At 43.6% G+C, this 21,511-nt stretch overlaps 1 protein-coding gene across 1 annotated transcript in view; it reads left to right on the forward strand.

Moving 5' to 3' along the window:
• HADH (hydroxyacyl-CoA dehydrogenase) overlaps positions 1-18,008 on the forward strand; it is a 46,237-nt gene extending 28,229 nt beyond the window's left edge. Inside the window, 7 exon segments of the mRNA XM_025385223.1 lie at positions 2,113-2,239; positions 5,892-5,981; positions 10,251-10,323; positions 15,179-15,189; positions 15,192-15,231; positions 16,039-16,155; positions 17,081-18,008. Coding sequence (XP_025241008.1) covers positions 2,113-2,239; positions 5,892-5,981; positions 10,251-10,323; positions 15,179-15,189; positions 15,192-15,231; positions 16,039-16,155; positions 17,081-17,199 — 577 coding nt within the window. The 3' untranslated portion in view covers positions 17,200-18,008.
• The last annotated feature ends 3,503 nt before the right edge of the window (positions 18,009-21,511 follow it).

A 21,511-nucleotide genomic window follows, 5' to 3' on the forward strand; every position in this document is an offset into this window, starting at 1 on the left:
AAAAAAAAAAAAAAAAAAAAAAAAAAGAAAAGTAGTTTTTTTGGTACCTGAGTGTCAGAATGGGAAAAACAAAAGATGGTTCAAGACAGATGTGTCCAGGAAAATATAAGATACTTTATTTTTTATTATTATTATTTTTTTGAAACTGAATCTCGCTCTGTCACCCAGGCTGGAGTGGAGTGACGTGATCTCAGCTCACTGAAACCTCTGCCCCCGGGTTCAAGCGATTCTCCTGCCTCAGTCTCCCTAGTAGCTGGGATTACAGGCATGCACTACCATGCCCAGCTAATTTTTGTATTTTTAGTAGAGATGGGGTTTTGCCATGTTGGCCAGGCTCATCTTGAACTCCTGACTTAAAGTGATCCACTCGCCTCAGCCTCCCAAAGTGCTGGAATTACAAGTGTGAGCCACCGTGTCCAGCCCAGAGTACACTTTTTTTGTAGACAAAAAGACAGTCCTGTGTTTAATATGTAAACACAATGTCTTGAGAGAAGACAGTGTGAGACCTTTAGGAACAGAGTCAGCCTGACCCTCTTGGGAGGGGCAGAAACAGAGGTCTGCTGATCATTTCCTCCTTCTGATAAAATGCGCCGGAGTGCCTTGGACTGGTGAGACCTGGAACCGGGCTCTGATGTCACTTTGTTTTACCAAATGTGCCCGAGTTTCCCATTTTTGCAGGTGAATGGCCCTTCAAACGTTCTATGAAAAGGGGTATTACGATTGTAATACTAATCTTTAAAATAACCCTTTCTTTTCTTAAGGGGAGTATGGAGCCACAGCTGGCTCAGCCTTGGGCCCAGGCTGTCTCTGCTCTGCTGTTGTGGTTCCAGGTGCTTGTGGTGCAGGTTGTGTGGTTGAAGAGTGCTTGTGTTGCCCACACACATTGTTATTGGAAGAAGATCTTTATTTCATTACCTTCTGTAATGGGGAATACTTTTTATTTTTTTCCCCAATGACCAAAGCGAGAAACTTTGAAAACTGAAATATTAAGACCTTAAAAAATGTCATTTTTTTTTTAAAAAAAGGAAAGCCTGGCCTTTAAATGGCCTACTTTGGAAGCTGTTGGAGAAGGCAGATGTGCTCCTACCTGGAAAGAGAAGTCTCTCCACTGCCTACCCACACTGGCCTCACCTTTTACCTCTCTTCCCTCCTTTCCAAATAACTGGTTTCTTCCCCCTTCTCTTCCTCCTCTCCTCCCACCGGACTTAAGCAGATTATAGTATTGCTTTTTAGGTAAGCAGGAACCCCCAAGTCTGGTCAGTAAGGGATCCTTGCCTTTCCTGCCGTGTCACAGGCCATCTTGGTTGGCATCAGCACCAGACCGGTTTGTATGTTTTTATCCACAAGGTGGCGCTGCAGGAAAGCCTGGAAGTTGGCCTTTTTAAAGCTTTTCCTCTCATGCCTTTGGCACCCCACTTTACTGTGACCTTAAAAAACTAAATTTGGTTTAAGTCAGTATGGATTTTTTTAAATTAATAAGTTAGTGTTTTATATATGCATATGCCTATATCCTCTTTTCCCCAGATCTACCTGTGTAACCTTAAAATTTTTTTGAACCATGTTGGTTTCCTTGTTTTAATTTTTATTTCCATCCAATGGAAAAATAAAGCTTTTCACTTGAGGGAAAGTATCTTAATTCATGTTTATTATCAGATGTTTCTGATTGAGGATTTATGTGTTCATTTAGACTTTTGTCTTTTAGGTCTCTTTCTTTCATTATTCTTTGATCACTGAGAGTTTCATTTGTGACTGGAATTGGTTAAATAGCTTGATTAATTAGCCGCCACCTGTTATCTCACATACCTTGGAAGTTAATACAAGTAGGTAGGGGAAATTTTGTTCCGGAAAATCAAGGAAGGATTGGTGAAAGTTAAATATCCCTTTGGAACAGGAAATTCCAATTTTATTTACCTTCAAATTTCAAAATGTAAAAACTGAAGCATCACTTGATTTCAGCCTCTTGTATGAAGATGTGTCTTTTCCCTGATTCCTCCAATGGGTCAGGACAACAGATGGGGCAGTAACTAGTCACCTTGCGCGTTGCACCCAAGAGTCATGCTATTTCGAAAGATGAGATTCACTCTGATACGCCACCATATTTTCTCTTCACAGACATACAATCTTTGCCAGCAACACTTCCTCCTTGCAGATTACAAGCATAGCCAATGCCACCACCAGACAAGACCGATTCGCTGGCCTCCATTTCTTCAACCCAGTGCCCCTGATGAAACTTGTGGAGGTCAGTGGGTATCAGCTTGTGTGTGTCTGCCCGCTCTGCCAGCTCTCTCAGTCCTGCTTTTCTGTGTTACATCAGCCCTGCCACCAGTTACCTAGGATGGGTTTTAACCTGAGGGTAGAAGGTTGTCCCTGAGGCTCATATCTAGGAAGGCCCCTATGCTTTGTTTCTTCGCAGCCCTGTGTTTTGCTCAGTGATGTCCAGAAGGGCTGTTAACTTTGTGGAATGTCATTTACTTATTTGTGCCAGAGCTGATGGTCAGTGCTGAGAGGCATCAGAATGGGAAGGCAGCACTAGAAACCACAGGCTTGATGGGACCACGGAGAGGGCAGCTACACATGTTCATATTATCTCGTCGAGGTCAGCTTGCCCATGCTGTAAATGCAGTTCTCATTAGATCCGTTCTACTAGCTTGTCCACAGTTCCTGGGGTTAATTCTGACCCCGTGTAACGGTGCCTTAGCGTTGTCCCCAGATGAGGTACGTCTCCTGTGTGTTGTGATCAGAGCTATTAAAACCAGCTCCCACTGGATGCGGTGGCTCATGCCTGTAATCCCAGAATTTTGGACGTGGAAGTAAGTGGATTGCTTGAGACCCAGGGATTCAAGAACAGCCTCGCAACATGGCAAGACCCCATCTCTACAAAAAATAAAAAATCAGCCAGGTGTTTTGGTACACGCATGTGGTCTCAGGTACTTGGAAGGCTGAAGTGGGAGGATTGATTGAGCTGGGAGGTTGAGGCTGCAGTGAGCTGTGGTTGCACCACTGCACTCCAGCCTGGACGACATAGCAAGATCCTATATCAAATAAAAAAAACCGTACAAGTAAAAATATAAAACCAGATTCTGATAGCCTTGAGCCTCCTGACCACAAACCTGGAAGGTGGAGGCAGGAGGCAGGGAGGGTTTCCCCAGCATCCTATTTGGAATGCTTGGAGACTCCAATATGTTGGAGTTGGAGTCACAGTAGGCAATTTGCACCTGAAATGGGGCAACTTGCCTTTTACAGGGCCCTAATTACAGGGTCTGAGAAGCAGCCACTATTAAAGTATCATTTGTTCTGAGGTTGAGGAGTTATTGCCGTGCGAAGTGTGGGGGACGCTTATGCTGCCATGCGGGTGATGTAGGGCCAGGTAAACCTCCAGAGACTGACTGTGGCCTCTCTGGGATTGTGTATCATCTGTTTTCTTCCTTATTGCCTTTTCCAACTCCTTTTCCTTCCTTTATCCTCCTCATTCCCCCGCCACTAAGCATAAGCATTTTTAATAAATCATAACAATGGCCATTTTTTTAGTTTTCTCTCAAGTGACAACTTCGACTATCTTGCAGTAGGACTTTTCTGTCTTGCTAACATTGTTTCTCAGCTTCTTCCTATTTTCTCCTATCCCCCAAGTCTGATTTTTTGAGGAAGTTGAAGAATGAGGGGAGGGGTTTGGGGAACAGAAGAAATAGTGTTCATCCTCATGCAGATAAGAGCACAGAAGTGGCATGCATTTCCAACATTTCAGTACTTAGGGACTAATTTCTTTAGTTATTATATTGTATATATAAGTGTTTTAGAGGTAGACACATTCTGTAGATTTACTTTAATAATGTTTTCAACTGCATTTATCTGGTAATGTATGCTTTTGTCTTTGGAAGTGTAGTGTGCTGGCTGTTAATAGCTGATGTTTAGCAAATGCTGCTATTTTCTAGAAAGTATTTTGTAAAAGTATTCTTCTCTATTCAGCTTTTATTGTTTAACTTTAACTCTTCCTTGTGTTGCTGGTGGTGTACACCAAAATGACTTGTATAATAAGCTGAGTGGCTCCTTTACTTAGGACTGGGCTCATTTAAATGTATATGTATGTATTTTTTTTTCAGACTCTGTTGTAACTATGAGCAGTATATCTGTACAAATTACTGTTTGTTGAATGAATGAATGAGTGACTAAACATGCGTCTCTCCTGTTTAAAAAAAAAAACAACAAACCTTCACTATTGTTAACTCCTTTAAACCAAAAACTTATTTTGAAAACTCCATAGTCAGCAACATTTGTCCCAGCTCAGTCTGTGGTTTTGATGCAGACTTTTTAGACCTCCTTTCAAACAGCTGTGGGATTCTGTTTGATTTGTGGTACCCACAGGGTAGCTTCTGGTCTTTCTCGTCCTCCTCATCTCCATCTTCACTGTGTCTTTTTCTGTTTCCATCCATTCACTTCTCTTGGTGTCACGACATGACACCATAGCCCAGGCTGTGATCACATGAAACAGGAGTGAGAACTCTTCTTCATTTATGTAGCACCTTTCATCCCTGCACAGACACTAGCTCATTAGTTCACCAAGTCAGACGGCCCTCTTGCACAGTGAAGACATGCCCCAAAGGGTCAAAGTAGACTCTTTGACTCTGATTGAAGTTCTTTACTGGCCTTTACGTTTTACATATATATATATATATATATATATATAAACTTCATCTGGTTCTTTCCATTTACCAAAATATAATTCCCGACACATGAGTTCTGTAAATGCTTACTGAGGGCTGACTGTGTGAGGCATTGTGCTTGATGCTGTCTCCTACAGAAGCCAGTAGGACAGCCCTTGTGTCCTTGCCTGCACCTCACAGAGGTCAGGAGGGCTGCTGGAGCAGGTAGCAGGCCCCGCTTGCTGTAATAAAAGCCTTCCCCAGCAGGATGAATATGTTCTAAAGCCAAGGGGCCGCTGGCCTCTAGAGCATCTGTGTGGCAGAGGGTGGAGTCATGGGAGGAATACTCAGGTAGGAATCCAGGAGACCTGTCACTTTGGCAAATTACTTCACTTTCCTGGGGCTCCTCATCATCTATAATAGAAGGTCAGGTCCCATGCAGAGGACTTTAAGGGCAACCATCATATACTTCCAGACTTCAAATAATTAAATAACAGAAGTCAGCATTTATTGAGCATTTGTGCTTAGGCTTTGTGCTTTACTCCCAATCTAACTTCATTCTCCTTGAGGTGAACAGAGAGATTTCAGTGTCATTTCAGTTTCAAGAAACATACTCAGGAACACACAGCCAGTAAGTGGTGCAACTGAACCCAGGCTTGTCTCAACAACAAAGCCTGTAAAACTGTCCTGTGCACACACATACACACACACACGTACACACACACACTTGTATTTTAAGCCTTGATTTTGTACATTCTACAGTACTCTGTTGTCTTTTTTTTTTTTTTTTTGAGACAGTGTCTTGCTCTGTCACCCAGGCTGGAGTGCAGTGGCATGATCTCGGCTCACTGCAACCTCCATCTCCCAGGTTCAAGCTATTCTCCTGCCTCAGCCTCCCAAGTAGCTGGGACTACAGACGCCCGCCACCACGCCCTACTAATTTTTGTATTTTTAGTAGAGACGGTGTTTCATCATGTTGGCCAGGATGGTCTTGATCTCTTGACTTCGTGATCTGCCCGCTTCAGCCTCCCAAAGTGCTGGGATTATAGGCATAAGCCAACACACCCGGCCTCTGTTGTCTTAAAATAGTCATTTTGGGAAATACATTGTTTCTGGCTTGAGATTCCTACTTCTATGCTGAAACTCAAACTATTTTTGTTGCCTATATGGAACCTTTTGATCAATCATTCCTTGAACCATTCTACTGAAGTTGCTTGCTGACTCTGGTCATAATTCTCTGCTTTGCATTTCCAGGTCATTAAAACACCAATGACCAGCCAGAAGACTTTTGAATCTTTGGTAGACTTTAGCAAAGCCCTGGGAAAGCATCCTGTTGCTTGCAAGGTAAGAGTATGGGTAGCTTGGGAAGGAGGTGGTTCTTTTCTTCTTGGACCCTGACTTATTCCTGGTAGAATTCTTCTCATAGAATTATGTGAGAGGGAGCATTGTATACTGCAAGCTTGTCCACGTGCTGTAATGAGCAGTCTGCGCCTCCTGTTCTAGTTTGCAGACAGGGAAACTGGACTCCTAAGCCATGCCTAAGGCCATTAGGTGGATAGTCTGAGACCTGAATGGAGCTGAGGACTCCAGCTGAGTAGAAGACACAGTACTGCTCTCTAGGTCCTGGCTTTTGTCTCCTAATGAATGGCTGCATTTTCATAAATGGTTTTGGTTGCCCTATCAGCTTTAACTTCTACTGGGCCGCTGGGAGTCCGAACCCTGTGTGTCAGGTACAGCCTGGTAAATACATACATCCCTCACAGAAAATGAGGGCTTTACTTTTGCAAAAAATACTACAGATGGTGAAATAAGTGATAAGACAGTAAGTGACCAACCTGCCAAAGTAGCAGTAAGGAACCTGTTTCTCACCGGAAAGTTGCATTATGTTTTTGTTGTTTGTTGTTTTGTTTTTCAAGAAGCAGCATGGTTTAGTGAAAAGCCTGCTTGACTTCCGTCTTTTTTTCCCCTTTCTTAAGCTACCCAGTTATTGTATATAAAATAATCCCAGTTGCTGAAATGATAACCTACCTGAAGGTAATTATTTTGATTACCTTAAGTTTCTCGATTTGCTTTAGTTCTTCTTTAGTTCCCCCAAAACTCAGGGACTATACTTATGCATGACTTGGCAGTTTTTGTTAAGGGGTAGTTTTGTCACAAAATGCTACACCGTTACAAAGATTTACATATAAGTCATCTACTTTTTTTTTTAAAACCATAATCCTTTATATCATTATAGTTCTCATAGCAAACGTTTGCTTTCTAAAATATTCTCGAGTTTGAACTCACAGTACTGTACTAACTCATGAAAAATCATGTTGTTCATGAATCATCTGAAGAAGCCATCTGTTGAGGTGGACTCCAGCAGCCGAAGAAAGCAGGCTTGTGTGTTCTGCTCTTCCCTGTCCATAGGTAAAGTGTTGTTAGGGAGTCTCATGTTTTAATGCCCATTTTTTGTTTGTTTAGTTCCGTAGTCTTAAGTCATCTAGATTTCTAAAATCATGTTAATAATTGGATGTTATGATTGTACTTTCTTACCCAGTTATGCTTTGTTAGTGGAAGAAAGTAGTAATAGTATTGAAAAGAACATCTGTGCAAGACAAAAAGATACGGAAACAGAAGTATAGGGAAAAGCTAATGATTATCTTCAGCAGCATAATCATTAATTTACAAAGTAATGATTCAGTCTTCCATCAGAGTGGCCACGGCAGCTGCAGAGATGGGAACTCTTTATTCTCATTAAGTTGTTCTCGTTAGGTCATTCCAGAACTCTTTCTGTGTGGTATTCTAAGGGCTTTCAGAGGGTCTTTCTGGGTCAGTTATTGAAGCTCTCGATGAGGCATCTGGACAGCATATGGCAACCACATAGGACAAGGGTCAGCAAACTTCTGTAAAGGACCAGATAGTGAATATTTTCAGCCATACAGTCTCTGTTGCAAGTACTTAGTTCTATTGTTGTAGCCTGAAAACAGCCATAGACAGTATATGCAGTATGAGTATGGCTGTGCTCCAGTAAAACTTGACTTACAAAAACAGACTGTGGGTTGGATTTGGCCTACAGTATTGTACTTTACCAATACCTGACATAGAAGAGGGACATTAATATGCCTGGAATGTGCCTCCCTAGTGAGATTTCATGAGGGGAGTGTGGTATAAAGGTTAAGGGTATGAACTAGCCCGACTGGGTTCAAATCCTGGCACCGGCACTTATTAGCTGTGTAACCTTAGGCAAGCTACTTAACCTCGCTGTGCCTCAGTGTCCTTATGCCTCACATAGGGATAATTATAGTACCTGTTTCACAGGGTTATTATGAGGAATGAATAAATTAATTTTTTAAAGTATTTAGAACAGTACCTGGCACACAGTAAGTATAGTAAATAAAATGTGTTTAATAAATAAGAATCTGAAAAATATGAATTTGATTACATAAAATAAAATTACTTTATTTAAAGACTATGTCTTCTGCCAGGGACGGTGCCTCACGCCTATAATCCCAGCACTTTGGCCAAGGCAGGTGGATCACTTGAGCCCAGGAGTTTGAGACCAGCCTGGGCAACATGGCAAAACCCCTCTCTACAAAAATATAGCTGGGCATGGTGGTATGCACCTGTGGTCCCAGCTACTTGGGAGACTGAGGTGGGAGGGTCGCTTGAGTCCAGGAGGTGGAGGCTGCGGTGAGCTGAGATCACGCCACTGCACTCTAGCCTGGGCAACAGAGCGAGACCCTCCCCCCCGCCAAAAAAAAAGACTATATCTCTTCACATTGCACCAGTATACTGAGAGCATCTGTCTTTCTGCATTCTCAATAGCATCAAATGTTATTACCATGGGGGAAAAAACCTTTGATAATCTTATTGGCAGAAATGCATATTTTTTTTAATTACTGGTGAGTTTTTGTTTTGTTTTGTTTTTTGTTTTTTGTTTTTTGTTTTGAGATGGACTCTCGCACTGTCACCCAGGTTGGAGTTCAGTGGCACAATCTCAGCTCACTACAACCTCCACCTCCTGGGTTCAAGCGATTCTGCTGCCTCAGCTTTCTGAGTATCTGGGACTACAGGTGCGCACCACCACACCCGGCTAATTTTTGTATTTTTAGTAGAGACGGGGTTTCACCATGTTGGCCAGGCTGGTCTTGAACTCCTGACTTCGTGATCCTCCCGCCTTGGCCTCCGAAAGTGCTAGGATTACAGGCGTGAGCCACTGCGTCTGGCCAGTGAGTCTAAATATTTAATGAGTCTTGGCACTTTTTCCTTATTGAGCTCTATGAGCTTTTTCTCAAGAAGATATTAACTATTCTAATTGGAGCAAATGTTTTTCTCAGGCTGCTTTCTGACTTGTGACCTTACATATAGTGTGCTTCATGTTCTCAGGTACCCTATCTTGAGTTTCTATAGTGAACCTTTTGAAGTTGAAAAGAGTATTTTTGCCTCAATTATAAAATCTGTATTGTTTCATAATCTTAATTAAGCTGATAAAACTTGTTGGTGCATCTTTGTGCTCATGTGGCAGTAGATGGGATTAGGACTTGGTTTCAGTTTGCTCAGGGTTAAAGGAGGTTCATATCCTTTGTGTTACTGTCCAGTTTCCCAGCATGCATTCAGGTTAGCTCTGTGAGGAGTGCCTGGTCATCTGTAATGTAGACATTAAGGAAGTACCTAGTGTGTGCTAGAAATGGAATGCAGAGTTTGGGCCAGGGTGAGGAGTTCTGCCCTCAGGAGGATCACAGCCTTTTGACCAAAGAGGAGGCACCATTTGCCTAGTGGAAATCAGCTTCAACAAAAAATCACCTGTTTTTCTGTACAAATCCCCAGAAGAGATCAGTAGATAAAATCCAGATCCCACACCTGTCCTCCGGAGAGATGATTAATGTTAGTTACTGAGAAGGGAAACAGATGAAAGGCGTGTGTGGCACAGGGTCCACCCCAGGATGCAGAGGTCTTAGGGGTGTGCCGTGAAAGGCCAGCTCTCTGTAGGGGCTCTGCTCCTTTGTCAGAGCACCTGCCGCCAAGTCAGCTCCACTGCACTGTGCGCTGGAACCTGAGAAGATGCTGAGTAGCCTAGGATTGGCTCCAAGGAGCCTGGAAAGCAGTCCTCCTTTGAGGACTGTTCAAGGTGGAGTGTGACGTTTTGTCGATTCTTGAAAGGGAAGTGGGAGGAAAGAGGAGGAGTAAAAGGATGAGTGTAGGGCTGTGTGTACAGCATTTTATGTGTTTTCTGATTTATCTTCACAACTTTGAGACAAACTGTCACCCCCAATTCAAAGATGATGAAACTGAGGTTCAGAATGACAGAAGGACCATTGCATTCAAGATTGAACCCAAATCTGCCTGTCCCAAAGCCATGCTCTTCCAGGTCACCCATGTTCCTTGATCTGCCTTTATGTCAGGATCTGTGCAGTGGGGCATCTGGGTTTGAATTTTTTTAAGTACTATGATTGTTGGATAAATTGTCATATGAGATAGATATAAAGCCGTGCTGCAAATTTTGAAAATGTACAGCTTGATAAATGGGGGCAAACATGATCCAGGGTAAGAAGGGGCGATTTGGTGACTTCACAAAAGATGCCATTTAATGAAAGTTTACTAGTTTTTTTGTTTTTCTCTCTCCCAAAACAGGACACTCCTGGGTTTATTGTGAACCGCCTCCTGGTTCCATACCTCATGGAAGCAATCAGGCTGTATGAACGAGGTATCCTTCCTGACCCAGGCCAGGAGCTGCAGGCCTCAGCTCCTGGCGCCACTGTCTGGAATTCTCAGTGTCTCTAGCAGGGGTCGGGCCATGCACAATGGAGGAAGCAGTGTCTGTTTTCTAGCTGTGTGAGCTCAGCTGCACCATGGGCCCTGGTACCTTTTTCACTGTTTTCCCAGGGCCTCCTGGCTTCCCTGTGAGGCCTCTGAGAAAGGGTTCTGGAACTCCCACCACCCCAACTATAGTCCCAGCCAGAGCAATTGCACAGCCAGCCCAGATTGATATCCTGGATCTCTGCTTTTGATTAAAAGGTTTACTGCTTTTAAAAATTATCATAATGTAAAAATCACTAGGCTAGGGGATCTTGAAAGTTCCTTAAGGTTCTAAAACTTGTGACTGACAGGTGATGACAAATATGTGACAAGGCCAATATGTGGTAAGGACAGTTTTTAGTAGTCTTGTGTCTGTCCTTACTGAATGATGTCATGATGTAGTTTTTGTAACCTTAAGAATGGTCTAAACAGTTTTCCTCAATACTTGATTGACAAAGAGTGCTTTTCTCTGCTGTGGAAATATCGCTTGGGACAGGGTCCAGGCTTCTGAATTGATCTGCATCCTCCTGCTTGCTTCCACTCCCTGGTTTCTGGAAAGGTAGATATCATATCTACTTCAAAGGCAAACAAGCCTTAATAGGACTGGATGAAAAGCAAGTGTAATTGTTTTCAATTACTTCATTCATAAATGCTCACTCCTGAGAGTGTCATTTTTGAAACAAAACATTTACACCAGCTCTTCCAGAGAGATGAAAGCACATTTGCTTCCTCAAAATCTGCTTTAAATATTAAAACTTTTCTCTGTGGTTTATGGAAGCAATTGCCTCACTTTTGCTCCAAGATCAAACCAACACTTCTATGTTTATCTATCAACAAATATGCCTAATTACACCTCAAAGAAAGCACGGAGCATTTTGCCCTACCTTGAAAGGCAGTTGTATGTCTTTTTTTTTTTTTTTTTTAAACAAAATGTAATGTTTTAGAATGTAGCATGTGAGAGATCCACCTCTTGATGATGTTTTCCTCACTGTCCCTTTGATACATTCTCCAGTGCACCAAGTATCAGATGGTAAGTTGAAAGCCCTCTTCTTGTCTGTGGTCCCTTTCTGCATAGGTGCGTGCCCTTTGGCCCTCACCATCCCTGGCCACCTGTGGGCTGAAGCTGGAGAAGCAGGACCTGGCTTCAGGACATGCTCTTAGCTTTCTGTGGGCATGGGCTTCAACAGCCTATCATTGCTGGTCCCCCTGCTTCTCTTTCCACCACCTTCTCAGAATCTGCTTCTGAAGGAGCTGGGTGCCCTGCCTGGGGTGGGTGCTGGTTCCCCACTGCACACTATAGTCACACCCCAGGCCTCTTACCATGTCCCCCCACCCACCGCCTGCTCCCTCCTCTTAGCCAACATAGAGGAGTGCTCAGAGCACGCTCACCATGCCATTTCCGTCCCACAGTTCCACCTTGAAGCCTCAAGCATCTGGAGACTCCCTTTCTTGTCTGCCACATCTGTTCATCACTTTTTATTCCTTCCTGTCATGCCTGTTCATCCCAGCTTTTCCCCATCCCAGTCTGGCTGCCTTCATGAGGTTCCTCAGGTAGCAGAGAAATTCACGCTACTCATGTCTTTTCCTGACTGGTCCCCACTACCGCGCTTACTGAGAAAGTATCATGTTGTCCAGGAAGTTGAGACACTGCCTACTGCATCTGCCCACACACCCCCTGCACAGCCTCGGCAGATGCTCTGTGACTGTTTCTGAACTCATGCAAGGAGAACTTCCTGTCCCCCACTGTTGATCCACCTGGGGCTGCATGCCGTGGTGTCCCCAGTGCTGCCGTGAGTGGCGCAGGCTCCCTGGAAGGACGTGTGGGATGTTATGGGTCGGGCCTCCTGGATGACTGGGCCCCCGCCACGAGCACTTCTCGCCAGTCCCCATAGGATCTCGTGGAGGCTCATGCCCTCTTGCTCTGATGTCTGTCCACTCATTGTGGCTTCCATGTTGGGCCTTCTTTCCCAGTGTCCCAGCTCTGTCCTCACTCTTCTATTGCTCTTGTTCCTTCACACTATGACTGAGGCCTGATGCATGCCCCAGTCAACTGTCACCCCTGTGGGTCAGAGGGACAGAGGCTGGATAGGCTGTGTCTGACAGTGGATCGCTGCTTTTGCCAGGCACCCACTCCTAATTGCCAGCGTGGGCAGGGCGGTGGGGCCAAATGGTCAGCTCTTCTCAGGAGGGCTCTGCTGGCAGCAGGCCTGGGAGGAACATGAGCCTGCCCCCCAGTCACCATGTGACATCTTGCTCACATTGTCGCCCCTGCTCAAGACAGGCTTAGTGGTTCTCTGGTGACCTGCCATCTACAGGCTCTGCCAGAGAGCCTTCCTTCTGGCCACTCTCTGCCCCTGCTGTCATCACCGCAGATTCTACTCCCGCCATTCCCACATGGCCCCACCTGAGTGTCTGCAGAGCTCCCAGCTGGATGTCATCTCTGTCATCACAACTCTTCATGCTTTGGCTCTCCCTTGGGTCACTTGTCACTGTCTTCCCTGTGGCATGGCAGGTGTTTTCTTTCCCTTACTGTACTCTCTTCTGGGGCACTCTGGCTCCTCTTCATCTTTATTTGCCCCAAAGTGCCTGTGTAGGGCGGGCACATAGGCAGCTGCTGATGAGTAAAAATGCTGTTTCTGAGTTGTTGCTGGGTGCCTCTGTTCATGCTAAGAATGGTTGGCAGGTGGTGCTGCTGAGCCAGCCAAGGAAACAGAAGTTGGGCAAGTCCCAGGCCCTCAGCTGTGCTGATCTGGAGTTTACTGAGGAAGCTTTCCTTTGCTGTCTTGTCTGGAGTTAGGGGCTCTTAACTGGAGGGAGGAGGGAGAGGGTGTCCAATGAACCTCCTAAGGTTGATGCAGAATTTGGGGTATATGTGCACTTTTTATGGAGAGGATGTCTGATTGTCAGACGTACTTGATTCTAAAGAAGTTGAGGAATTACTCGTTTAAAACATGATTCCATGTCTAACTCTCACTTGGCACAACAATTTTTATTTCTCTGTTTCTGAAAGTTTGCCTCTTTTTCTCTGCATTATTGAGAACAGGATTTTTTGAGTTGTGCTGACTTTGTAGGGTTATTTAGATATTTTTCTATCATGTGCTGTATCTTCGTACTATTTGTTGAAATAAAACAGTCCTCAAGTGAGTCTCTGAATCTGCAATTACAGCCTTGCTTCTAGGGTTCATTGTCTTGTCCTTGAATATAGATTTCATTAAATGACTTTAGCTGAGTTGCAACCATTATGCTGTCAGGTTTCTGTCCCAGGGAGACTGCCCATGATAAATGAACCAGTACGTAAGCATGTTAGGTTGTGATGAGTAATTGTAGGGAAGAATATAGTAAGAGATGGCAAGAGTCTTGTCCTGGCCTTTTCTTTAGTTCAGGGAGTTGCTTCTTTTATATATGCAGGGAGGAGAAGAGGCTCTCTGAAAGATGACACCTGAGCAGAGGCCTGGAGGAAGTAAGAGACTGAGCCCCAAAGATGTCCGAGGGCAGCACCCTAAGAACAGGGAGCTTATCCCAAGCCTGAGGAGCCTGTGAGGCCAGCACTTCCAGCATTCCGGGGCTCTATCAGCACAGAAGCCGCGAGGCTTCCTAATGAAATCCTCTGAGTAGAACCCACTTTTAAGCTTCAGAGCCACACCCCAAATATGCTGTGTTCCTTCCCATTCCTCCCGCTGCATGTGCTGTTCTCTCTACCTAGAATGCCCTTCCTGGTCTGCTCATCTCAGGATTACCTTCATCTTCCAGGACCCAGGCATGGGGGTGGTTTTGGTGAAGCCCTGGCAGTGTGAGTAAATCTGTCCATCTTTTCTCACACAGAGCTGTGTGAGTCATGAATCTTCAGGTCTTATTGTGTTGAAGCTTTTGGCTTACACATCTGAGTTCTCCCATTATATCATGAGTACCTTGAATGCTTGTCTTGTTTATCTTTGTCTCATTCTACATCTCTGGTGCCTGCTACATAATAAATAGAAGTTGAATGAATGAATGAGGCTGCCTATATGATTATTTTTGTTTTTTTGCTTTCTTATGGCCTAACACTCAAATCATGATTTCTCAGGCATCTCTAATCCTGATTAGTGTAGTTATTAGTAATGTCAACCAAAATAAATAATTGAGATGTATTTTAATCACCTTATAATGCCTTGAAATCCTTTGGCATTACTTTAGTACTTTATATGCTTTTTAAAAATGTCATCTTGGCCGGGCGCGGTGGCTCACGCCTGTAATCCCAGCACTTTGGGAGGCCGAGGCGGGCGGATCACAAGGTCAGGAGATCGAGACCACGGTGAAACCTCGTCTCTACTAAAAATACAAAAAAATTAGCCGGGCGCGGTTGTGGGCGCCTGTAGTCCCAGCTACTCGGGAGGCTGAGGCAGGAGAATGGCGGGAACCCGGGAGGCGGAGCTTGCAGTGAGCTGAGATCCGGCCACTGCACTCCAGCCTGGGCGACAGAGCGAGACTCCGTCTCACAAAAAAAAAAAAAAAAAAAAAAAAAATGTCATCTTTATCAATGTTTAAGTAGTTTCTCTGAGTGTCTTAACATTTTTCCCTCTTTTCTTTAGCTTTGATCTGATTGACTTCTTTATGGTTTGGAACAAAATTCTAGATAGCCACTTGTTGCAGACTATTCTACTTTTCTGATTTCAAAGAAAGGGAACAGGTTGTTCTCTATAAAGGCCTCTTGGGGCCAAAGGACATAGTAAGAGTAAATTTCCAAGGGAAAAGCACATTGATCGTTGTCTTAGTCTACTCAACAGACTTCCAAACATGTGTGGCAATTCTAACTCAGGTTTGGGATTTTCTTTAAAAGGTATCTTGACTAAAAGATTTGTGTGAATGTGATGCCAGAGGAGTACTCCTTACTTGTAAAACCCAAAAAACTAGGGGAAAAAAATACATACAATAACTATACATACAAAAGCAGAAAGCTTAGTTTTCTTTTTAAAGAAAGTTTATTTATAAATCAAAAATATGCTGTAGCATTAAATGATATTTTAATAAATGATTCCAGAGTTGGAAAATCCCAATTTATTTGAAAGTAGCTGAAGTTTCCAGGCATGGAGGCTTCTGTCTCAGTGAACAGGGTATTAGTACTCCAGAATTCACCTCAGTGGTGCAGTAGCTTTGAAAATCTTGGGCCACACACTGTGGCTTACACCTGTAATCTCAGCACTTTGGGAAGCTGAGGCGGGAGGATCACTTGAGGTTGGGAGTTTGAGACCAGCCTGGCCAAATAGTGAAACCCTGTCTCTACTAAAAATATAAATATTAGCTCTGTATGGGGGTGCACACCTGTAGTCTCAGCCACTTGGGAGGCTGAGGCAGGAGAATCACTTGAACCCAGGAGGCAGAGGTTGCAGCAAGCCAAGATTGTGCCATTGCACTCCAGTTTGGGTAACGGAGCAAGACTCTGTCTCAAAAAAACAAATAAAATCTTATGACCTCTTTGGCATGTACTTTAGAGAGGAAATCTTACCCAAGCCAGAAAGTCTCACTTTAAGACATTTTTTTTTTATTGTGCAAGCATATAAAATTCTAGTAATTCTGGGGCTAATCCTGTGATAGGGAGAATTCAAGGAAAGGTGGTGGTGACCCAGTGCTGCCCTTTTCTCCTTAGGTGATGCATCCAAAGAAGACATTGACACTGCTATGAAATTAGGAGCCGGTTACCCCATGGGCCCATTTGAGCTTCTAGATTATGTCGGACTAGATACTACAAAGTTCATCGTGGATGGTAGGAATTGGAATTTTTTGTTGTCTTTATTGAGTTGAGGTAGTTTTTCTGAACTGTAAATTATAATGCCTTTTAAAAACAAGTTAGCAGGGGTCTTAATTAAGACCTTCCAAAATCCTGCCTTACCAGGTTGAGGATTCATGAACAGATGGCAGGAGAAGGAAGAATGTGACTGTCTAGTATCTCTTTAACAGGGTAACCTTGAAGACAAAATATAGCACAAAAAGGTCTTGTGTGACCTTCACCCAGTTTCCCCCAATGGTTATATAGCCATAGTACAATATTAAATCCCAGGAAATTGACATTGGTACAATGTATTATTTTATCACATAAATTGATTTGTGTAACCTCTATTGCAAGCAAGATACACATCCATTTAAAAATATATATATCCATTGTAATGTAATAGCTCTGAAGACAGGGTAAAAATAATAATTAAAACTGGACTACTGAAGTTGAATGTAGCTATCTGTTCCCAAGTTTCACAGAATACTAGTTGAAGAATTAAATTTTGAATTTTATGTGGATGCAAAATACCAATGGCAGGAATGCAGACTTTTTATCGTGTATTCTGAAAGTTAACTGTGTCAGTGATAGTTAACTAACAGAAGCAAATTAATGGCTTCTGTCAGTGTACTTGGGCCTTTGGCCTTAGTGATTTCTGAGAAGACACTGGATAAGCAGGAGGGCCATAGCAGGGCTAGGCTTCAGGCAGCACAGGTGGGTGGCAGTGCAGCAGCTTTGGGGCTGATGTGACTGCACCAGCACAGCCTTCCTTGGTGCCTCTGCAGTGGTGGCCAGAGGGGCGCCATGCCTGGGGGCTCTCCCACAGCAGAGGCAGGCCTCCAGACTTGCCCTTGGGAATGCCAAGGTGTAAAAATAAACCCAGCACTTCATCCTGAGTTCTTTTCCCTCCTCTCAATAGGGTGGCATGAAATAGATGTGAAGAACCCATTACATCAGCCCAGCCCATTCTTGAATAAGCTGGTAGCAGAGAACAAGTTTGGCAAGAAGACTGGAGAAGGATTTTACAAATACAAATGATGTGCAGCTTCTCCGGCTCTGAGAAGAACCCCTGAGAGCACTTTCCAGCCAGTGCCCCGAGTGCCTGTGGGAATGCTCTTTGTTCTGACATTCTCTCACACAGCACAGTCTAATCAATGTGCATTTTGATTGTAATCTATCTGAAGTGATTATTACACCAGTTACAGCAGTAATAGATTCTCCATTAAGAACTAATTCCCTTTTTTAGGCTGTTCACTTCTGTGTATTTTCTAAACAGCTTTATACCCTTGGTGCCTTGGAGCAAACTTTTTTTTTTTGAACCTTGTCATTTTTGTGAAGAATTGCCTGGATTCGTTCTCTCATCAAGGGAAAAGTACTTCCTCCGAGAGTGCGAGTGCACCATGCCCACTGTTGCTGCATGTGAGAGTGACAAGCCACTGGCACGACGTGGTATGTCTGTGAAGCACTGCAGCGAGCAGCACCTGGATCTTGCCTTTATAAGAACATTTTACTGCCTGCAGCTTTGAGTCTTGCCCTACATTTTGGGCACGACATAAGATGTGTCTTTATTCAGTTCATCATGAAGATGCTGCTGCTGGATGGGTCGGCATATCTCTGTGTGCATGGTTTGCAGGAGGTCAGTTTTCATGGTCAGTCAGTTCCACAGATCTGAATGATTACTGTCTGTCTGTGTCTTTTTTCCATGAGAAATAGCTGTTGCAAATTGCCTATAAATTGACTACTAAAATACAATGTTTTCGTCTGAAAATTTGAATTGAAAAAGAAATGTATAATATAAAATTGTAATACACTCAAATGTTTATAAAAGTAAAAAGTTGATAATTTAGCAGAAGCTATTTCCCCTCTTCTTTGGCCTGCTATTAATTTTTAAAGTGGGAGTGATGGGAAGGAGGAGTGGCAGGAGAAGGCGTTTGTGTGAAACCTGCCTGTGGCCATCACTGCCAGATTCCTTACCAGGAAAGCAGTAATAAGGGCACAGAGAACAATTTTTAAGGAACATCTGTTTCTTCTTTGCCAACAAAGTGAAATAGTGTAACGTAAGCTTCTTTTAATCGTTGGCTTGAGAAAATGTCTTCCAAGATAGAATTTTGGAGTTGGAAAGACATCAGAAATCCTGAGGTCCAGTAGCCTCATTAGCAGAAAGCTTAAGGAATGTGTCCAAAGTCACTAGATATTTTGTCACAGAGCCTAGATTAGGACTAGGTTTTGATAAAATTAAGTACAAAATAGCCCATTTGAAAATCTCAGATCCAGACTTTCAGACAGGACTTTCCTTAAAATGGACATCCTTGTTTGGTATCCTGGGTCATATAGGTCTAATAGTCGAGAGATTTTTTTTCTTCATTTTATGACTGATAAAAGGGAGCTTATTAATTTTTAAAAATTTGAATATAAGCATAGTGGGAAAAAAAATACATCGGTGCATTTTTACCGCACATAGAACCTGGGTAGGACACTTTTAGGTTATTCTTATAAAACGCTGCCTAACGAACAAAAGGAAGCACCTGTGAGGCCACCCGCATTTCCATCGCTAAAGCTTACCCTTGTGGTCTGACAGCTCCCTCCTTTCTCTCAGGCTGGCTTTTGACCTTTGACATGAGCCCTGGACCTAAGTGGGGGCTTCACTTCCTTACCGTCTCACCAGAGTCCCCATAGGATGCAGGCCCTTGTCCTGGAAATGGCAGCATTCATTCTTGACCACTGAATTCCAGGAAAGATGTAACTCAGCAATGCGACTGTCAGCCTGCCAGGATGAGAAGGTAGGGGCTGCAGCAGTCTTTCTGGCTGGCGTTTTAAAATACTTTAAGTCTACCAAATAGTCAAAAGGCCTAGTCTCTCAGTATCCTTTTATTGTTTTCAAAAAATATTTTCCATGCACCATGTTTGGAACCAGGAAAGGATTTTGAACATCCTTCCCTTAGACATAGGAGGTGAGGGAGTAGCTTTTTCTTTCCCAACTCCACATCTCTGCGTTCTCAGGTGAATGAAGCTGCTTGCCATGGAGAGATCTTGGGGCCAGCGGGAGGGAAGGTCATGTCAGTCAGGTTCTCTGCTTCCAAATACAGGCCCGCTGCTGCTGTTTGCTCAGTCTGTGGTTAAGAACTGAGCCTCAGTGAGAGCCCCAGGTGCCTTGCATCATCCTCCACTGTTGTTTTGGCAGCATTTGTTCAAGAGGGAGGGTGGGTCCTGGCAGTGCTGCTGGGCCTAGTGTCACTGCTCTTGGTTCTCCTCATCTCCCCAAACTTGCCTCCTAAACGTCATGAATCTTTTTTGACACTTGAAAGTAAAGACCAAGTTTTAGGTCAAGACGATCCTTTTTTTTTTTTTTGAGATGGAGTCTCGCTCTGTCACCCAGGCTGGAGTGCAATGGTGCAATCTTGGCTCACTGCAAACTCCACCTGCCAGGTTCAAGCAATTCTCCTGCCTCAGCCTCCCAAGTAGCTGGGACTACAGTTGTGTGCCACCATGCCTGGCTAATTTTTTGTAGTTTTAGTAGAGACGGAGTTTCACCATGCTGGCCAGGTTGGTCTCGAACTCCTGACCTCGTGATTTGCCCGCCTCAGCCTCCGAAAGTGCTGGGATTACAGGCGTGAGCCACCGTACCTGGCCACTTTTTTCCCTCTCTCCTATGCTTCCTCTTAGTGATATTTTTATTTATTTGTTTTTTGAGATGGAGTCTCACTGTTGCCTAGGTTGAAGTGCAGTGGCGCAGTCTCAGCTCACTGCAACCTCCGCCTCCCAGGTTCAACTGATTCTCCTGCCTCAGCCTCCTGAGTAGCTGGGATTACAGGCACACATCACCACACCCGGCTAATTTTTGCATTTTTAGTAGAGATGGGGTTTCACCATGTTGGTCAGGCTGATCTCGAACTCCTGACCTCGTGACCCATCCACCTCAACCTCCTAAAGTGCTGGGATTACAGGCGTGCGCCGCCGCACCTGGCCAGTGATATTTTTATTTACCTATAATACAAATGAAAGTTTGAGATTAAAAAGAACCAGGCAACTTATGAGATGACTTGCTGAAAAAGATGGTGAACCTCTGATAGCCATCACCTAGACTTCAATTCTGTTTAGTAAAATGGAGAGAAGGATCGTTTTAATGCTTACTAAGATACCTTTCTAAAATAAAAATCATGGCCCTCTCACGTTCTTAAGATTCACTGTTAAAAGTAGTTTTTCTGGGGGAAATGGTTAACTTTTTCTGACATCAATTGTAAAATGTGTTTCCTCTTTGGGAACTGTTGAATGATGCAGCGTGGGGGTAAGGTGGAACCACATCTTGGAACTGGGAAACTACCATGTACAAATCCAGTGTTAGAAAATGACTCTTGGCTGGGTGCGGTGGCTCATGCCTGTAATCCCAGCACTTTGGGAGGCCGAGGCAGGCAGATCATGAGGTCAGGAGTTTGAGACCAGCCTGGCCAACAGAGTGAAACCCCGTCTCTACTAAAAATACAAAAAATTAGCCGGGCGTCGTGGCGGGCACCTGTAATCCCAGCTACTTGGAAGGCTGAGGCAGGAGAATCGCTTGAACCCAGGAGGCGGAGGTTGCAGTGAGCCGAGATGGCGCCATGGCACTCCAGCCTGGACGACAGAGCAAGACTCTGTCTCAAAAAGGAAAAAAGAAAAAAAAAAAAGAAAATGATTCTCCACTGGGTTCTGTTAATGGTAGGTGTTTTGACTAACATATCAGCTTTCAGAAACTCATTTGAGATTCAACCAGTCATCATTGGAGAGGGTACAGCCACTGTTAGTCACTATGTTATACAACAACATACACTAATTATGCTTTCTCTTGGTGAGTTGTACGGCTCACATATTTAAAACAAGCTTTTGTGTTGTCCCACCTTGATTTTAATCCCTTTAACATTTCAACCTAAGTAACTCATTAAGTCTACCAAAAGTATAAGGTGTGGCTATAATTTTATGAGACTAATTTTCTTGTAAACAGGCATTGATGCCACATAAATAGTAATCTGAAAAAAATGCTTTGAACAATGAAATCATGGCTGTGCTTTCAGTACTATACTTTGAAAAAATCCATTTGGCTGTGTAAATTCTATTTTTTAAAGTGGTCTCACTGTTTCATCATCACAGTTTTAATGTCTATGTTAGCATTTTTTTTCTTGCTACTATTTGACATGGCATAACACACTTTAACTCCTGAAAGACAGAGAACCCTGTCATTGATACTGATGTTATTCAATGTTTTAGTGAAAATCACCAACTGTAGCTGCTGCAGGATTAACCAACACAACTAATTGACAGCATGGGCTTTGCAATTAAACCAACTTGGGTTCTAGTTCTCAGTTCCACTGTCTTTCCC

This window comes from Theropithecus gelada, chromosome 5 (assembly GCF_003255815.1).
Source record: "Theropithecus gelada isolate Dixy chromosome 5, Tgel_1.0, whole genome shotgun sequence".
NCBI classification, from domain to species: domain Eukaryota; kingdom Metazoa; phylum Chordata; class Mammalia; order Primates; family Cercopithecidae; genus Theropithecus; species Theropithecus gelada.